This window comes from Bubalus bubalis, chromosome 6 (assembly GCF_019923935.1).
Source record: "Bubalus bubalis isolate 160015118507 breed Murrah chromosome 6, NDDB_SH_1, whole genome shotgun sequence".
Taxonomy (NCBI): domain Eukaryota; kingdom Metazoa; phylum Chordata; class Mammalia; order Artiodactyla; family Bovidae; genus Bubalus; species Bubalus bubalis.
The window spans coordinates 66,325,670-66,345,991 of NC_059162.1; the positions used below are offsets into that span (position 1 = coordinate 66,325,670).

Sequence of the window (20,322 nt, forward strand, 5' to 3'; positions counted from 1 at the left end):
GTGGAGTACCCAAGAACCTGAACCTGAGCGGCTTAGACCTGGGAAGTGCATGCAACCCAGGGCCTGCCTTAGACAGTTCCCCTGCAGAGCAACCTGGAGCCTGAGCAGTGTAGACCAGGAAAGCACACATGCCGTGAGCGGGGGCAAACCCAGTGTGGCCCAGACACTGCGAGCACTCCCCACACACGCCAGTGATATTTGTTTTTAGTGTTCCTCCCTCCCCACAGCACAACTGAAAAAGTGACCCTAAATAAGTGACCACCTTTGCCCCCTTGTGCCAGGGTGGAAATTAGACACTAAAGAGACTTGCACCCAGAAGAAGCCAAAATAAACAGACGGAACCACTTTGAAAGTGACAGGTGCAACAGATTAAAACCCTGTAGTTAGCACTGACTCTATTGGAAGGGGCCTATAGACCTTGAGAAGTATAAGTTGGAACAAGGAACTATTTGAAACTGAACTGACTCCATGCTGCCCACAACAGCTCCATAGAAATTCCTAGGTATATTATACTATTATCATTTTTTTTTATTTTTTAAATTTTTTTACTTTTAAGTTCCTTATTACTCCTTTAATTTTTATTTTTATAACCTACTATTACCTTGCAGAAAAAAGACCCTATTTTTAAAGTAAATTTCATATATATTTTTTATAATTTTTGTGTTTTTTTTTAATATTGTATTTTTGAGAATCTAACCTCTACTCTAGATTTTTAATCTTTGTTTTTTGGTATTTGTTATCAATTTTGTACTTTTAAGAATCCAATCTTCAGTACCCATTTTTACTTAGGAGTGTGATTACTGGCTTGATTGCCCTCTCCCCCTTTTGACTCTTCTTTTTCTCCCCCAGGTTACCTCTATCTCCTCCCTCCCCTTCTCTTCTCTACTTAACTCTGTGAATCTCTTTGGGTATTCTGGGCTGTGGAGAACACTTAGGGAACTGATTACTGGCTAGATCTGTCTCTCTCCTTTTGACTTCCCCTCTTCTCCTCTTGGTCAACTCTATCTCCTTCCTCCCTCTTCTCTTCTCAATGTAACTCCATGAACCTCTCTGGGTGTTCCAGGCTGTGGAGAGCACATAGGGATTTGATTACTGTCTAGTTTGCTCTCCCCCCTTTTAATTCCCCCTCTGCTCCACCTGGTCACCTCTATCTCCTTCCTCCCTCTTGTCTTCTCCATGTAACTCTGCAAACATCTCTGGGTGTCCCTCACTGTGGAAAATCTTTTCTCCATTAACCTAGATGTTTTATGATCTGTGCTGTATGGATGGAGAAGTCTTGAGGCTACTATAAGAATAAGACTGAAAACCAGAGGCAGGAGGTTTAAATCCAAAACCTGAGAACACCAGAAAACTCCTGATTCCAGGGAACATTAATCAATAAGAGCTCATCCAAAAGCCCTCCATACCTACACTGAAACCAAGCTCCACTCAAAAGCCAACAAGTTCCAGAGCAAGACATACCACGCTAATTCTCCAGCAATGCAGGAACATAGCCCTGAGCCTAAATATACAGGCTGCCCAAAGTCAAACCAAACCCATAGACACCTCAAAACTCACTACTGGACACTTCATTGTACTCACCAGAAAACAGACACAAGCTTCCCAAACCAGGAAACCTTGACAAGCCACTCGTCCAACCCCACCCACAGGGAGGAACCTCCACAATAAAGAGGACCCACAAACTTCTAGCATACAGAAAGGCCATGCCAAACACAGCAATCTAAACAAGATGAAAAGGCAGAGAAATACTCAGCAAGTAAAGGAACATGATAAATGCCCACCAAACCAAACAAAAGAGGAGGAGATAGGGAGTCTACCTGAAAAAGAATTCAGAATAATGATAGCAAAAATGATCCAAAATCTTGAAAACAAAATGGAGTTACAAATAGTCTGGAGACAAGGATTGAGAAGATGCAAGAAATGTTTAACAAGGACCTAGAAGAAATAAAAAAGAGTCAATCAATAATGAATAATGCAATAACTGAGATCAAAAACACTCTGGAGGGAACCAACAGTAGAATAACTGAGGCAGAAGATAGGATAAGTGAGGTGGAAGATAGAATGGTGGAAATAAATGATGCAGAGAGGAAAAAAGAAAAAAGAATTAAAAGAAATGAGGACAACCTCAGAGACCTCTGGGACGATGTGAAACACCCAACATTCGAATCATAGAAGTTCCAGAAAAAGAAGACAGATTACTGTACCCAGCAAGGATGTCATTCAAATATGAAGGAGAAATCAAAAGCTTTAAAGACAAGCAAAAGCTGAGAGAATTTAGCACCACCAAACCAGCTCTTCAACAAATGCTAAAGGACCTTCTCAAGACAGGAAACACAGAAAAGGTATATAAACTCGAACCCAAAACAACAAAGTAAATGGCAATTGGATCATACTTATCAATAATTACCTTAAACGTAAATGGGTTGAATGCCCCAACCAAAAGACAAAGACTGGCTGAATGGATACAAAAACAAGACCCCTATATATGCTGTCTACAAGACACCCACCTCAAACCAAGGAACACATACAGGCTGAAAGTGAAGGGCTGGAAAAATATATTAACACAAATGGAGACCAAAAGAAAGCAGGAATAGCAATATTCATATCAGATAAAATAGACTTTGAAATAAAGGCCGTGAAAAGAGACAAAGAAGGACACTACATAATGATCAAATGATCAATCCAAGGAGAAGAGATAACAATTTTAAATATATATGCACACAACATAGGAGCACCACAGTATGTAAGGCAAATGCTAACAAGTATGAAAGGGGAAATTAACAGTAACACAATAATAGTCGGAGACTTTAATACCCCACTCACACTTATGGATAGATCAACTAAATAGAAAATTAGCAAGGAAACAAAATTTAAATGATACAATGGGCCAGTTAGACCTAATCGATATCTATAGGACATTTCACCCCAAAACAATGAATTTCACCTTTTTTTCAAGTGCACATGGAACCTTCTCCAGGATAGATCACATCCTGGGCCATAAATCTAGCCTTGGTAAATTCAAAAAAATTGAAATCATACCAAGCATCTTTTCTGATCACAATGGAGTAAGATTAAATGTCAACTACAGGAAAAATATATATATATTAAAAATACCAACATATGGGATTCATGTTGATGTATGGAAAAAACAAAACAATATTGTAAAGTAAAAAAATTTTTTTTAAAATACCAACATATGAAGGTTAAACAACATGCTTCTGAATAACCAACAAATCACAGAAGAAATCAAAATATGTATAGAAATGAATGAAAATGAAAACACAACAACCCAAAACCTACGGGACTCAGTAAAAGCAGAGTTAAGGGGAAGGTTCATAGCAATATAAGCTTACCTTAAGAAACAAGAGAAAAATCAAATAAATAACCTAACTCTACACCTAAAGCAACTAGAAAAGGAAGAAATGAAGAACTGCAGGGTTAGTAGAAGGAAAGAAATCATAAAATTTAGGGCAGAAATAAATGCAAAAGAAAGAAGACCATAGCAAAACTCAATAAAGCTAAAAGCTGGTTCTTTGAGAAGATAAATAAAATAGACAAACCATTAGCCAAACTCATCAAGAAAATAAGGGAGAAGAATCAAATCAATAAAATTAGAAATGAAAATTGAGAAATCACAACAGTTCAATTCAGTTCAGTTCAGTCACTCAGTCGTGTCTGACTCTTTGTGACCCCATGAACTGCAGCACACCAGGCCTCCCTGTTCATCACCACCCGCAGAGTCCACCCAAACCCATGATCAAGTCAGTGATGCCATCCAACCGTCTCAACCTCTGTCATCCCCTTCTCCTCCTGCCCTCAATCTTTCCCAGCATCACAGGGTCTTTTCCAATGAGTCAGCTCTTCACATCAGGTGGCCAAAGTATTGGAGTTTCAGCTTCAACATCAGTCCTTTCAGTGAACACCCAAGACTGATCTCCTTTAGGACGGACAGGTTGGATCTCCTTGCAGTTCAAGGGACTCTCAAGAGTCTTCTCCAACACCACAGTTCAAAAGCATCAATTCTTCTGTGCTCAGCTTTCTATATAGTCCAACTCTCACATCTACACATAACCACTGGAAAAACCATAGCTTTGACTAGATGGACATTTGTTGGCAAAGTAATGTCTCTGCTTTTTAATATGCTGTCTAGGTTGGTCATAACTTTCCTCCCAATGAGTAAATGTCTTTTAATTTCATGACTGCAATCACCATCTGCAGTGATCTTGGAGTCCAGAAAAATAAAGTCAGCCACTGTTTCCACTGTTTCCCCATCTATTTGCCATGAAGTGTTGGGACCGGATGCCATGATCTTAGTTTTCTGAATGTTGATCTTTAAGCCAACTTTTTCACTCTCCTCTTTCACTTTCATCAAGAAAAAAACAAAGAAATACAAAGGATCGTAAGAGACTACTATCAGCAACTAAATGCCAATAAAAAGGACTACTTGGAAGAAATGGACAAATTCTTAGAAAAGTATAACTTTCCAAAACTGAACCAGGAAAAAATAGAAAATCTTAACAGACCCATCACAAGCACCAAAATCGAAACTGTAATCAGAAATCTTCCAGCAAACAAAAGCCCAGGCTTCACAGCTGAATTCTACCAAAAATTTAGAGAAGAGCTAAGACCTATCCTACTCAAACTCTTCCAGAAAATTGCAAAGGAAGGTAAACTTCCAAACTCATTCTATGAGGCCACAATCACCCTAATACCAAAACCAGACAAAGATGCCTTGAAAAAAGAAAACTACAGGCCAATATCACTGATGAACATAGATGCAAAAATCCTTGACGAATTTCTAGCAAACGGAATCCAAGAACATATTAAAAAGATAATACATCATGACCAAGTGGGCTTTATCCCAGGGATGCAAGGATTCTTTAACATCTACAAATCAATCAATGTGATATACCACATTAACAAATGGAAAGATAAAAACCATATGATTATCTCAATAGATGCAGAGAAAGCCTTTGGCAAAATTCAACATCCATTTATGAGAAAAAAAAAATCTCCAGAAAGCAGGCATAGAATGAACATACCTCAACATAATAAAAACTATATATGATAAACCCATAGCAAACATTATCCTCAATGGTGAAAAATTGAAAACATTCCCCCTAAAATCAGGATCAAGGCAAGGGTGCCCACTCTTACCACTCCTATTCAACATAGTTTTGGAAGTTTTAGCCACCACACTCAGAGAAGAAAAAGAAATAAAAGGAATCCAGACTGGAAAAGAAGAAGTAAAACTCTCACTGTTTGCAGATAACATGATCCTCTACATAGAAAACCCTAAAGATTTCACAGAAAATTACTGGAGCTAATCAATGAATACAGTAAAGTTGCAGGTTATTAAATTAACACACAGAAATCCCTTGCATTCCTATCACTAACAATGAGAAAACAGAGAAATTAAGGAAACAATTCTATTCACCATTGCAATGAAAAGAATAAAATACTTAGGAATAAATCTATCTAAAGAAACAAAAGATTTATATGTAGAAAACTATAAAACACTGATGAAAGAAATCAAATATGACACAAATAGATGGAGAAATACACCATGTTCATGGATCAGAAGAATCAATAAAGTGAAAATGAGTATACTACCCAAAGCAATCTATAGATTCAATGCAATCTCTATCAAGCTACCAATGGTATTTTTCAGAAAACTAGAACAAATAATCTCACAATTTGTATGGAAATACAAAAAGTCTTGAATAGCCAAAGCAATCTTGAGAAAGAAGAACGGAACTGGAGAAACCAACCTGCCTGACTTCAGACTATACTACAAAGCTACAGTCATCAAGACAGTATGGTACTGGCACAAAGACAGAAATATAAATCAATGGAACAAAATAGAAAGCCCAGAGATAAATCCACATACCCGAGGGTTTGGGGGCAGGAGGAAAAGGGGATGACAGAGGATGAGATGGCTGGATGGCATCACTGACTCGATGGACATGAGTCTGAGTGAACTCCGGGAGTTGGTGATGGACAGGGGGGCCTGGCATGCTGCGATTCATGGGGTCGCAAAGAGTCGGACACGACTGAGTGACTGAACTGAACTGATAGACATCTTATCTTTGACAAAGGAGGAAAGAATATACAATGGAGAAAAGATAATCTCTTTAACAAGTGGTGCTGGGAAAACTGGTCAACCACTTGTAAAAAATGAAACTAGAACACTTTCTAACACCATACACAAAAATAAATTCAAAATGCATTAAAGATCTAAACTTAAGACCAGAAATTATAAAACCCCTAGAGGAAAACATAGGCAAAACACTCTCTGACATAAATCACAGCAGGATCCTCTATGACCCACCTCCCGGAGTAATGGAAATAAAAACAAAAATAAACAAATGGGACCTAATTAAACTTAAAAGCTTTTGCACAACGAAGGAAACCATAAGCAAGGTGAAAAGACAGCCTTCAGAATGGGAGAAAATAATAGCAAATGAAGCAACTGATAAAGAATTAATCTCAAAAATATATAAGCAGCTCCTGCAGCTCAATTCCAGAAAAATAAACGACTCAATCAAAAAATGGGCCAAAGAACTAAACAGACATTTCTCTAAAGAAGACAGATGGCTAACAAACACATGAAAAATGCTCAACATCACTCATTATCAGCGAAATGTAAATCAAAACCACAATGAGGTACCATCTCACGCTGGTCAGAATGGCTGCTATCAAAAAGTCTACAAATAATAAATGCTGGAGAGGGTGTGGAGAAAAGGGAACCCTCTTACACTGTTGGTGGGAATGCAAACTAGTACAGCCACTATGGAGAACAGTGTGGAGATTCCTTAAAAAACTGGAAATAGAACTGCCATATGACCCAGCAATCCCACTGCTGGGCATACACACCAAGGAAACCAGAATTGAAAGAGACACATGTACCCCAATGTTCATCGCAGCACTGTTTACAATAGCCAGGACATGGAAGCAACCTAGATGTCCATCGGCAGATAAATGGATAAGAAAGCTGTGGTACATATACACAATGGAGTATTACTCAGCCATTAAAAAGAAGACATTTGAATCATTTGTAATGAGGTGGATGAAACTGGAGCCTATTATACAGAGTGAAGTAAGTCAGAAAGAAAAACACCAATACAGTATACTAATGCATATATATGGAATTTAGAAAGATGGTAACGATGACCCTATATGCAAGACAGCAAAAGAGACACAGATGTAAAGAACAGTCTTTTGGACTCTGTGGGAGAAGGCAAGTGTGGGATGATTTGAGAGAATAGCACTTAAACATGTATATCATCATATGTGAAACAGATCACCAGTCCAGGTTCGATGCATGAGACAGGGTGCTCAGGGCCGGTGCACTGAGATGACCCTGAGTGATGAGATGGGGAGGGAGGTGAGAGGGGGGGTTCAGGATGGGGCACACATTTACACCCATGGCTGATTCATGCCAATGTATGGCAAAAAAACACTACAATATTGTAAATTAATTAGCCTCCAATTAAAATAAATTAATTAATTTAAAAATAATAATAACCCAGCAATCAATCCCATTCTGGGCATATATCCAGAAAAGATGAAAACAAAACTCTTTAATTCAAAAAGATACATGCATCCCAGTGTTCATATCAGCACTATTTACAATAGCCAAGACATCGAAGCAATCTAAGTGTCCACTGACAGATGAATGGATACAAAAGATGTGATATGTATATATACATATACACAGACACACACACACAATGTAATACTACTCAGTCATAGAAAAGAATGGTATATTGCCATTTGTAGCAACATAGTGGAAGTAAGACAGATAAAGAAAAATATGCTAATACCTAGAGACTGGCATACTGAGTGAAGTAAGTCAAAGACAAATATCATATGATATCACTTATAAGTGGAATCTAAAAAATAATATAAATGAACTAATATACAAAACAGAAACAGACTCAAGGACATAGACAACAAACTTACTGTTAGCAAAGGGGAAAGGGAGGGAGGGACAAATTAGATGTTTGGGATTATCAGATATACACTACTATACATAGAACAGATAAACAACAGGGATTTACTGTATAGCACAGTGAACTATATTCAGTATCTTGTAATAACCTATAATGGAATAGAATCTAAAATATATATCAATATATAACTGAATCACTCTGCTGTACATCTAAAACACAATATTTTAAGATCAGCCCTACTTCAACTTTTCAAAAATAGTTAAACATTTTCCTGTAAAAAAAAAAACCCTGAGGTTTAGAAAAGTTGACTTGGCTTTCAGGCCTCAAAACTAGTAAGGGATAAGGGCAAAGTGTTCTTTTTACTTTTATATATTATCTTCATTTTCATTATGCTTTTGATCACTCCACAAACACTTTTTACCTTGAAAAGTATAATTGACTATAAATGCAAGCAAGACATAAATAAGCATTAAGTTCCATAAAATTAAGACACATAAGACTTTTTTAAATAGTATAATCTTACCTAAATCAGTATCTCGAATTCCCATGTACAATTCAAGAAGATCATCAACCTTTCCAATCGCCTTTTCCTTGGCTTCAGAAGGCTTTATCAAAGAAAAGAGAAATAAGACATTTTTACATGCAATCTCTTGAATGTTGAGGCACACATGGGGGAAATCTGAAGTAGAGCCAGTTCCTGGTTGTGTACTTCAGCTAATTTTAATGGAAATATATCTAGAATGTGCCCTGTAGTTCAATACAAATCAATACAGTAAATACTTATTTTTAATGTTTGTGGTAAGTATTACAGATTCAAAGAAGAAGAACTAGGAATGGTGTCTCCAAGTAGCTAGCAATCTAGAAGGGAGAGAGATGTGAAAAAAATAGCTATTTAACCACAATAAGGACAATTTCTAAAGGATGTCAAAGGTACAGAGACATCACAGGGGCAATAAATTTTTTTATTTATTAATTTATTTTTGGCTGTGCTGGGTCTTCTTTGCTGTGTGTGGGCTTCATAAGGTGAGGTTCAAGGTCTCAGTACTTGCAGCTCACAGACCTTAGAATTATGGGCTCAGTAGTTGCAACACTCAGGCTTAGTTGCCCCACAGCATGTGGGATCTCCCCAGAGCTGGGATAGAACCCAGGTCCCCTGCATAAGCAGGAAGATTCTTAACCACTGGACCACCAGGGAAGTCCCAGTGGAAGTAAATTTAAATCTCTAAGAGTCCAGGAAGACTTCAGAAAGGTGATTTAAGAACTGTGTTTTCAAAATTAACTGGTGTCAGATAAACCAGGACAGATAGAAGACAACAGAGACATGAAGTCTATGTGGGGTCACAGAGTCTGATAGAAAAGTACAGCAGGTTAAAGGGACTGCAAGATATCCCATGTGACATGACTAGATCTCAAGGGGTCCTGTGTGCCTTGAAAAGGGCAGAGCTCACCCCAAGAGTAAAACATCCTAAACACATACGTCTAATTATTTGTACACTAGTCCCCCATCCTTATCTGTGGTTTTGCTTTCCTCCTCAGTTACCTCAGTCAACTGAGGTCCAAAAATATTAAATGGAAAACTCCAGAAATAAACAGTTTCTAAGTTTTGAATTGTGTGCCATTGAGTAATATGATAAAACCTCACACCATCTGCTCCATCCCAGAACCCCCAACCATCAACATCATCTGCTCCTGAGATCCAACCTTCCCCATCATCACAGCTAGATGATCCTCTTTCTGACCTAGAGTAAGAAGGCTAATGCTACGTCACAACGCCGGTGTCATTCGCCTCACTCCATCTCATCACACTGGCATTTTATCATCTCACATCAGCACAAGAAGAGTGAGTCCAGTAAAATAAAATCTTTAAAGAGAGAGACCGCGTTCACATAGCTTTTATTATAGTACATTTTATACTTGCTCTATTTAACTATTACTTGTAATCAACTTTTACTGTGCCCAATTTATAAATTAAACTTTATCATAGGTATATATGTACAGGAAAAACAGTATACACAGAACTCAGTACTATCTACAATTTCAGGCATCCATTGGGGGGTTTGGAATGTGTCTGCTGTGGATAAGAGGAGACTACTGTATGCATTCTTTATCAATTACATATATAATATGTGTATTAAGGGTACCAAAATATTTTTGTTCTTCCTAACTAGTAAAAGTTTCTATGAAAAAACATGATCACATATATTTTATTGTTCTTTAAAAATCTTGGTTTAATATGTGGTAAAGTCTGGTTCTATATTTATTTTATTTTAATATTTGGTTTTAAATGGCTTCAGAGCTGGAAAAAAAAAACTGCCCAAAGATATTAAATGCGTGACCATAGGTACAAATGTTGAATTCAAGATTAAGTTGCAAAAAAGTCATAATACTTTGAATACTGCCATAAATATAGGTTGTTTTGTATTCTCAAAACTTATTTTAAAATACATTTTACTACACTAAAATTTTATTTTTATTTCCTTGAGGATATTATTACAACTTTCATGTACTTTTATTTATATTAACTAGGCCTTTAAAACAATGAGACAAGAGACATGATATATCACTCTTGACTTATTTACAATGTATTTTGAATAGTCTGTGTAAAGTGACAGGCTATGCAAAGTAACTTATGTATTTATCTTTGCATTTATCCAGATACATTGCAGGTTATTGCAACAAGTATCAGTACTCCTCACACAAAAATGGCCACCAAGATCTTACTATTCTAAACAGCTCTTGATTTCATCAACCCTCTTCCATTCACATTCTGATTGCCTGTGTTCAGTCCTAATTGTTTTTAATTGAGATATAATTGACATATACTATTAGTTTCAGGTATTCAACATAATGATTTTATATGTGTATATACTGTAAAAAAAAAAAAAATCACCACACTAAGTCTAGTTTCCCATCACTACACATAGTTTTCTCTTCCCTGTGATGAGAACTTTTAAGATCTAGTCTCTTAGCAACTTTCAAATATATAATACAGTATTATCAACAATAATCACCAAGCTGTGAGTCCACTCTCAGGACTTACTTATAACTGAAGGTTTGTACCTTTTGACCCCTTTCATCCATGTCACCCAGCCCGCCTGCCCAACTCCCTGCCTCTGGCAACAACCAATCTGCTCTGTTTCTACACAAGGTGTGGTTTGTTTTGTTTGGAATGGGAGAGGGGGAGATAATAAAACTGAGGTCATCCAATATTTGTCTTTCTCTGACGTATTACACTATTGTTCAGGTCCATCCACATCCTACAAATGGCAGGATTTCCTTCTTTTGACTGAATAATACTCCTTCGTCTTTTCTTATGTGCAGAGGTTTCCTAATGGGTCTCCCCACCGGTAATCTTCACCCTTGCAAATCTAGCCTGTTCAACATTCCATCCCTAGAACCAAGGGATTTTTCTAAAACACAAAACCGACTTGCTGCTCCCCTTGCCTTTTTTTTTTTTTTTTCCCTTGCAATTTTTAAATAGCCACCCCCCACCACCACCCTTAGCATTATTTACAGACCCTTCATGCCCTGACCCAGGCCTCTATCTCCAGTCTCAACACCTCCAACCAGATACTTTCAGCAGCCACACTCCAGCCTCATAGACATTTACAAGGTTCCCATATCCATTATCATTTCATGCCCAGAACACTCTTCTCTCCATCTGTGACTAACTCAACTATTTCTTATGGAGGCAACTCTCCCAATTTCCCTCTTTACTGATTCCTAACTATAGCTCATCAGCTAGCCCCTTCCTTGTGGCATTACAAAACATTCTGGTTTGTAACAGTTTATTTTCATGCCTCTTCCCTTTAAAGGAAAAACAAGGTCTTTAATCACCTTTGTGTTACCAGTCCCTGGACTGTGCCTGTCTCAACAAACACACAGCAAGTAACTCATGCAAGTGGAGTATTGTTCAGTTTTCAGAATTTGTGCTAGGTGATGAGCTGCATGGTTTCAAATCTTTACTGTTTGAAATTAAATCATAGGTATTAAATTTGTATCAGATTTAATATTAGTGCCAAACTAGTTTTTTCCCCCCCTTTATTATGAGCTATTTTAATTGCCCTATTTCAAGAAACAGGCTATGCAAATAGGAAGAGAGATTTAGAGTTTATCTTGGAATGAATCTTTCCCACCTCCTCAGGCAGATCTTCAGTTATTCTTTTTCATTCCAGCACCTGATACACAACTGCTGCTCATAAATAAACAGATATATGTGATCCACGTGAACTGTTAGAAGATAGCCTCCCTCCTGAAGTGACATGGAGTTTTTCCTGCCGACTCCAGTTTCTATGCAAGCAGTTTGAAGGTCTGTGCTTTTCCCCTCCCAGCCTCCACTGCAGAGCACAGCTGGGACCCCCAGCTCCTTCCCCCCTCTTACAGATTCCTTTCTTCCACCTAGGTGTGTTCACTTATTCAATGAACACTTACTGGCCTTCAGTAGTATGCCAGGCAGCAGGCTGAACACTGAAAAAGTAAAGACTCTGGAACGACCAGAAGTTACTGCCCTGGGTTTTTTCACAAACCTCATCATCTCTCACTTTCAAAATGCTTCTGGCCCTCCTGGCCCTCTCCGCTGTCACCAGCCTCCATTTCAATCTACTCATTCACCCAGGAACAAGACACCCAACTCGGAATCTTCCTCTGGAGTCCCCAGAACTGACAACATCCTAGGTGACTCCAGTGTTCAAGAAGACAACCTTGGCCTCGTGGTTCCTTAAGAATCTGCTCCAACAAACCACACCCATGACTGACCCTGACATCGTCCCCCACAAGCTCTGGATCCTATGATAACAGCCTCCTTACCATTCATCTGTCTCACTCTTTTGTTCTTCAAGCAGCTGGAAGCCCTAGGACAGTACACACACACACACACACACACACACACACACACACACACACACATCCCTCCCACCTCAGGCAGGCAGTCTGGAGCTCAGAGGCCTGCCTGTCCTGCCCTCCCCCACAGGAGGGCTTCATCACTGCTGGCTTCCTGTGGTGAGCAGGCCTGCCATTTGCCACTTTGAATCCTCACCACTGCTGCCCTCTTCTGCTCTCCTTCCCTCCATTCATCTTTTCTCCTGGTGTTTTTCACTTAAATACTGACCTCATAGACAGTCAATCAGCAAAACCCTTCCTCCCATCAAGCATAAATGAATCACTCACTAATTCATTAAATTCAAAGATCCGAGCTCCTCTGAAGTGTCAGGCATTGTTCTAGGTGCTGGAGATATGGCAGTGATCAGAACAGATGAGAACAAGATAAGGGACAAAAAGGAAACAAAGATACAATGAGGCCCAACAGGTTCAGTGCCTTAGAGAAAATAAAGGGTAAGGAAGACTGGGCAGAGTGCAGGTGGCAGGAACTGCTATTAAATTATGCTCAGAGGTTAGACAGGGTGGGACAAAGACAGAAATTGAAGGCAGCAAGGGAGTGAGCCATGCCCATAAGCGAGGAGAGCATGAGCCAGACATAACACCTCATACAGAGGTCCTGAGATGGGGATGTATTTAGAGTGTGGACAGCAAGGAGACTCAAGTAGCTGAAGCAGGGGGAGGCAGGAGGAAAGAGAGATGAGATCAGAGTAGAAACACAGTCAAATCACGCTGGTCCCTCTGAGGATGTTAGCTTGTTACTCTGAGGGAACCCCCTAGAGGATTTTGAACAGATTGTTACAGAAAAGTAACAATCTCATTTGTATTTTCAAAGGATAACCCTAGTTGCTGTGTGGGTAAAGAGGGTAAGAAGGCAAGGGAGAGAGAAAGCAGGAAGCATGAGCTGGTGACCACAATAGTTGAGATGAGTTGTTGGTGCCTTAGGTCAGAGTGGGGGGCCAGAGGTGGGGAGAAGTTGGTCGCTCTGCTCTGCTGTGGAGGTGGATCCACAAGGATTTGCTGATGGAAGGGGTGTGGGACATGAAAGAGGAGACCGGATGATTATCAAATGCTTTGCCTGAGGAGACTGGTTTTCATGAACATCATCTTTCACTATCAAAATCTCAAATCTGTTTACTCCTACAGGTGGCTCAGTGACTTTTTCTTAGACCTCAGAGAGCTTTGGCTGATTTAAGTTTTTAGGCAGTCCAGATGTCTGTATACTCTAGAAAAAACTGACTGCAGGTGGCTGAGGACTGCTGTATCACAATCTCTCCTCACACACTTAGTTTCTGTATTTCCTTCTCAAATGCCTTCAATAACATTCATATTGTCTAAGTAGACAATGAATTAAAGACCATGCCTTAATTAGAATACAAAGCCTTTTACTTAATCTTGTGATTTTACCTTTATTTTCAGCTCTGACAAACATGAATGTTCATGCATTTCCAAGCTGAATAAGGATTAAGTGAACCTAACATACCACTTCCTCCACGGTGGCAGGACCTTTCGATCTCAGACGAAGTGTCTCCCTTCCCGTACCAATCTTTCCTGTTGATGACTTTCCAGCTTTTGACCTGGGCTCCATATCTATAAAAATACAATGGATAGGGAAAGGTATACATATTAAGAATTTCAACTGATGGCTATAAAAGCTAATGGAGTTTCCACCATAAATTTTTGTACAGTTATTGTAAAATTTTATAAAAGCTATGCCTGATAGAATTTCCCAAAATAAATTCACCTGTCATCCGTTTTTCTCATACAAGAGTCTCTCAAATGATAGAGAGGTATGGGAGGTCTGACTACAAAAAGAAAAGGGAATATGTGAAATGTGCTGATGTGAAAGACTGGAAGTTACAAGGAACAAAAATTAAAACAGTTGGTTTTATTGTAAGAGTAAAGAAGTCTATGTGGCATGAAGGCAGAGGTTGGTGTGCAGCTGGACTTCATCAAGGTCATGAAGAAGGGAAAGAGTCATATCTTGATAGAAGACAGGGATGGAGGCACCATTATTTGAGGACCTACCTTCTGATTGACACTTTAAATACAAAATCCCATTTAATTCTCACACTAACCTAAGAGGTAAGTTAGAGCCATCACTTTACAGAAAAGGAAATTGAACTCAGTAGAGATTGGAAGTGAAGTTTTAGTCATTCAGTTATGTCTGACTCTTTTTAACACCCTGGACTGCAGCCCACCAGGCTCTTCTGTCCATGGAATTCTCTAGGCAAGAATACTGGAGTGGGCTGCCACTTCCTTCTCCTGGGGATCTTCCCACCCAGGGATCAAACCTGGGTCTCACATTGCAGGCAGATTCTTTACCATCTGAGCCACTAGGGAAGCAATTGGAGCTGGGATTCAAATCCAGGTCTTGTGACCCCAAAGTCTGTATGCTTTCCTCCACAACACTTCACCACCACGCCTCTTGGAAGCACAAAGAATACATTCAGAGGTGGATGGATGAGACAGGCAGGCTCCTCAGGAGGCTAGGAACAGGTTCCCATGAAGGAAGTCCTCTCAGAAGGCAGAAGAGAACAGGAAGCATGATGGAGCAAGAGTTCACGATGGTGCTGCTCCTTTCTACGTGTGTGTTTTATTTTGGTTGTGTTTTTCCAACATACCAAGAGTCATCCCTCAATATCAGACAGTAACATAAATGAGTGAAAGGGTAGAATGGAAATGGAGGATGACTCCCGAGAGGACCCTATCTAGGCTACTCCAGCGACTGCCTGCCCTGTCAGAAAGTAGGCACTGCGCAGACAGATCTCCTGTTTGTTTGCAAAGAAAATGAATACTGTTTTGTGCCAGAGTTTTAACTTTTAGCAATTAAATCAAACTTTAAAACAACACAATGACAAAAATAAAAGATTTGTAGATCAGGTTCCAATCACAGGCCACCAGTTTTGAACTCCTGCAGGTATCCCCCCGGTCCTCTTGACTGAGGACTCCGGAGCAGCAGTTTGAGGCAAGGATAGAGGTGGGGGTGGGAAGACACAGCAACCAGCCCGGGAGATAACTGAGCTCCGATGCAAAGTTGCAGGGCAGCCTGTGGTGTGTGAGCGGGTAGTGAGATCTGTACAGAGCACTGAAGGACATCAGGTGGTCTGCACGAATGCATCCTTCCTTATAATCAAGGGTAATTTTCATCTTTAGCAAGCCCTGTTTCACTACTGGGGATCTACTCCAAGGTGGGTAGGATTTTACATGTTAATTTTAACATGTATTTGAGGACAGAGTCACCAAAACATATAAGTTTTCCTCTGAGAGTGAAATTATTAAAAATAATAATTGAGGGACTTCCCTAGTGGTTCAGTGGTTAAGACTTCACCTTACAATGCAGGGGTGTGGGTTCCATCCCTGGTTGGGGAGTTAAGATCTCACATGCCTTGTGGCCAAAAAGCCAATGCATAAATAGAAGCAATATTGTAGCAAATTCAATAAAGACTTCAAAAATGGTCCATATTTAAAAAAAAAATTTTTTTTAATGATCCTGTGACACCCAGGACAGTTCCCCTAACCCCAAACCTCTAAATGATAGCTGACAGAGCTCATGCTGATCATGATGGCCTGACAGATGCTTGTGAGACTAGAGCTGTATCAGCAAGTTTACAGCATCTGCCTTGGCAGTCACACTGTGTCCCATCGGAGGGAAGAAAATTAACAGGAGGAAAATGCTCACTCAGCACAGAGTTTCCAACAGAATACCCAAAGAAGAAGGTGAGGTCAGTCACCAGCACTGACCAGGATTTCGCACTGACCAGGCTGGATTCATGTACAGAGGTATGGCCGTCAAGACAGCCTCAACCTGAATGATACTAACCTCCAAGATAAACAACCTTACACACATCCACTGAGATTTCACCAAGCAACCTACTCCATATAATGTGTCTTCCCATGGAAGTGTGCTGAAGGGTGGGAAATGCTCACTTAACACCTGTGTTTGGTCTACCACTACATACACATTTCTGATTGCAAAGTAACACACAGGAGTTCTGACTTATCAACAAGTCTTTTGTAAATTTGGTAAGCATGATATAACCCTAGAGAATTACCCAAGTCTTGATACACTGGAGAAATTAAAGATTTCTGGGATGTATGAAGCTAAGGACCCAGGCCCTGGAATGCTGGAACTTCACGGAGGGATTGTCATCCAGGCTTGAAAAGTCAGCCAGCCTCCCTATGTCTCTATGCACCTGGCTCTCACCTGAAACACCAGTAGCTAAAAGAGAAAATGTGATGTAGATTGGAAGATTGTTTTCTAATAGGTTTTATTTTTTAAAATCATGGTCTTTCCAATAGTCATGTATGGATATGAGAGTTGGACCATAAAGAACGCAGAGTGCCACAGAATTGATGCCTTCAAACAGTGGTGCTGGAGAAGACTCTTGAGAGTCCCTTGGACTGCAAGGAGATCAAACCAGTCAATCCTAAGAGAAATCAACCCTGAATACTCATTGGAAGGACTGGTGCTGAAGCTGAACCTCTAATACTTTGGCCACCAGATGCGAAGAGTCAACTCATTGGAAAAGACCCTGATGCTGGGAAAGATTGAGGGCAGAAGGAGAAGAGGGTGACAGAGGATAAGATAGTTGAATGGCATCACCAATTCGGTGGATGTGAACTTGTGCAAACACCAGGAGATGGTGAGGGACAGGAAGGCCTGGCATGCTGCAGTCCACGGAGTCGCAAAGAGTCAGACATGGCTTGGTGACTGAACAACAACTTTTTAAAGCAGCTTTAAGTGCACAATAAATTGAGAAGACAGAGCTCTCCCATACACATCTTGCCCCAACATATGCATCACCTCCCCCATGATCAACACTCCCCACCACAGTGGTACATTCGTTACAATCAATGAAACTACACAGGCACATCACATCACTTCAAGTTCAGTTTACATCATGGTTCACTCTTGGTGCTGCACATCCCGTGGGTTTGGAAGAATGAATAATGACATGTATTCATCATCACAGTATCGTACAGAGTAGTTTCATTGCCCTAAAAATTCTCTGTGCACTGCCTGTTCACCCCAGATTTTTTTTTTTTTTTTTTGAATCATGTCAAGTCATCTTCGGCTCCAAAGTGTTATCTCAAAGCCAACCACTTGGTGGCACCAAAACAAAAGCTGAAATTTTAGTTCTGGCTTAGCCTCCCAAAAGGCAGTTTTTATGGCTGAAGAAACAGAAGCCATGTTCCTCTACCATCCTGATTCAGGGAAGTAAATCAACTGGTTTATACATAAAACCAGGCAGGATGGTCCTGTTAGCCTGCAGGGGAAAGAAAAGTTTTGTTTTTTTAATGTTTGTAAATATTGTTAATCTGGCTTACTTTTAGGGTGCTGGCCCGTCTAAGCTTCTCAAACCAACCAGGCTGAGCCCTAAATCCACCATTTCACTCCTCATGAATGGATGTGCATAAGGCCTCTCTTGGGGATGAGCTATGGGAGGAATGCAGTTCACACAGGAGACACTGGTAATCAGTCTGCAGCTCCAAGGATCCACTAGATTCCGGGTTCCCCCCCGCCCCACCCCATGTCACCCAGAGCACAGGACACTCACAGCTCAGGGGTGCACAGCAGGCTCCCACAGTTGAGATGATGTCACCAGGAAGCAGTCGTCTCCCAAACCCTTTTGTGGCAATTATATCTATTACTCTAATTATGTAATTTAACTTAAAACTATATAAACTGATGAAAGAAGTATGAAACAAAAGAGTTATTATTACTAGGAAAACTAGGTTAACTGCTTTGGAAAGACTCCATAAAGGTGAGTTGGGGGGAAGAAAAAAAAAATGTGTGGGCAAGATGACACTAGGAGATTAGGAAAATATCTTTAAACATCCAGCATTTCACATATCTGGGTTTTAGATATGAAACAGAACCCATAGATGTGCATTACCATTCTGATTACTAAAGAAAGACTTAATGGAACTCCAATTTGTGTCCTCTCAGAGTTTTTTACATCTGAAGAGTAGGGAAAGAATGAAGATTTATGTTTTAAATAAAATGCTTATATCTACTTGTCATTTTTTATGATACCATTTTAACTGGCATTGTCAGTAAACAGCCCGGCCCCTGCTACATCCTGACATTCAGGGAAAGATGGGGGAACGGAGGAGGTGGGGAGATATCTGTCTCTGGTCCCACCCTGAGCCCCAGGACAAGAGGAGGGCTGACATCAGCCAAGGCCCTGTCTTCAGGCGGAGAACAAGTAAACCAAGTTGTGTGGGTTAGCTCCTCAACCCACACAGGGCGTGTGTGGGGAGGCGGGGCATTCTCCTGCTTTTGCACAGAACAACTTCTTGTTCTGTTCCCTTGAGGGCCTGAATTGGCCTGGAGTACAATTCAGAGTAGGCTCAGAGCCCTGATGTCCATAAGAGGAGGGTACGTACAGACATAGTTGTATCCAACAAGAGATGGACTTAATAATCAGAGACTCTGAGTTAAAACACAGCTACTCATTTACAAATTCTGTGAAGTTAGGAATAAGTCCTCATCTGTAGGGATTCCCTCGTAGCTCAGTCAGTATGGAATCTGCCTGCCATGCAGGAGACCCGGGTTCAATTCCTGGGTCAGAAAGATCCCCAAAAAAGGGAATGGCTACCCACTCCAGTATTCTTGCCTGGGAAATCTCATGGACAGAGGAGCCCGGGAGGCTATAGTCTGTGGGTTCAGAACAGTCAGACACGACTTAGCAACTAAACCACCACACCTCATCTGCGTGTGCACTGAGGACACCAGCTAGATAGAATGCTGTCTAACGCGTTCAGACGGCTGCCTGGTGAAAGGTGCCATGCCCAGTGGTCCAACTCACACACAGGGGCAGCTGCTGATGCACTGGCTTCTGCTGACACATCCACCCTGAAAAGAGAGCCATCTGCTCTTCCCACGCCCTCTCCCACAAAACCACTTGCATTGCTTTTCTCGGGATGAGAAACATGCTAAAGTCTCTCTTTGAATGTTCAGAAAGCTATCACTTCAAATACAAAGGTGTCCTTTTCATTCTATCTCCTGTAGAACTGTGATTTTTCTCCCTTCCATTTACAGAAGGGTACAAACAAAAGATGATCCACTACTCTACTCAGATTCTCCGAAGTGGCCCAGTTGAATTTAAGCCAAGCCCCTCAGGGGAGCACTGAGCAGTGGGGGCCCTCCAGTGTCCATCTCACTGGACCCCCCAATCCCCACTCAAAACGTCTCTTGTTAGAGTTACATGACACCATGTGATCAAGTGAGCAGACACATCAACACTCCATCCTGGAAGAGGAAATACACAGCCTCCTCCTCTAACCACCTGTGTAGGTGAACTAAGCTACTTCACCAGATTCACTAATTCATTTCTATAATTTCCAGCTCTGGAGTTACACAGCAACAAAACGGCAGCCAGATGGCAACTCAGGACTTGCAGGACTTGGCAAGTTGTATATGCCAATGACCTTCAGCACTGCAGGCCCAGAAAGGCTTTTTTCCAGTGTTCCCAGAGCTGACCTG

General features: G+C 40.4%; 1 protein-coding gene across 5 annotated transcripts in view; it reads right to left on the reverse strand.

Moving 5' to 3' along the window:
• GIPC2 (GIPC PDZ domain containing family member 2) overlaps positions 1–20,322 on the reverse strand; it is a 99,048-nt gene that overhangs the window by 19,691 nt on the left and 59,035 nt on the right. For all 5 annotated transcript variants that reach the window (XM_045166118.1, XM_045166120.1, XM_045166121.1 and 2 more), the window contains 2 exons: positions 14,314–14,420; positions 8,479–8,560 (listed from right to left, as the gene is read on the reverse strand). In XM_045166118.1, the coding sequence (XP_045022053.1) occupies positions 8,479–8,560; positions 14,314–14,420 (189 nt within the window). The remainder of the gene's footprint in view (positions 1–8,478; positions 8,561–14,313; positions 14,421–20,322) is intronic.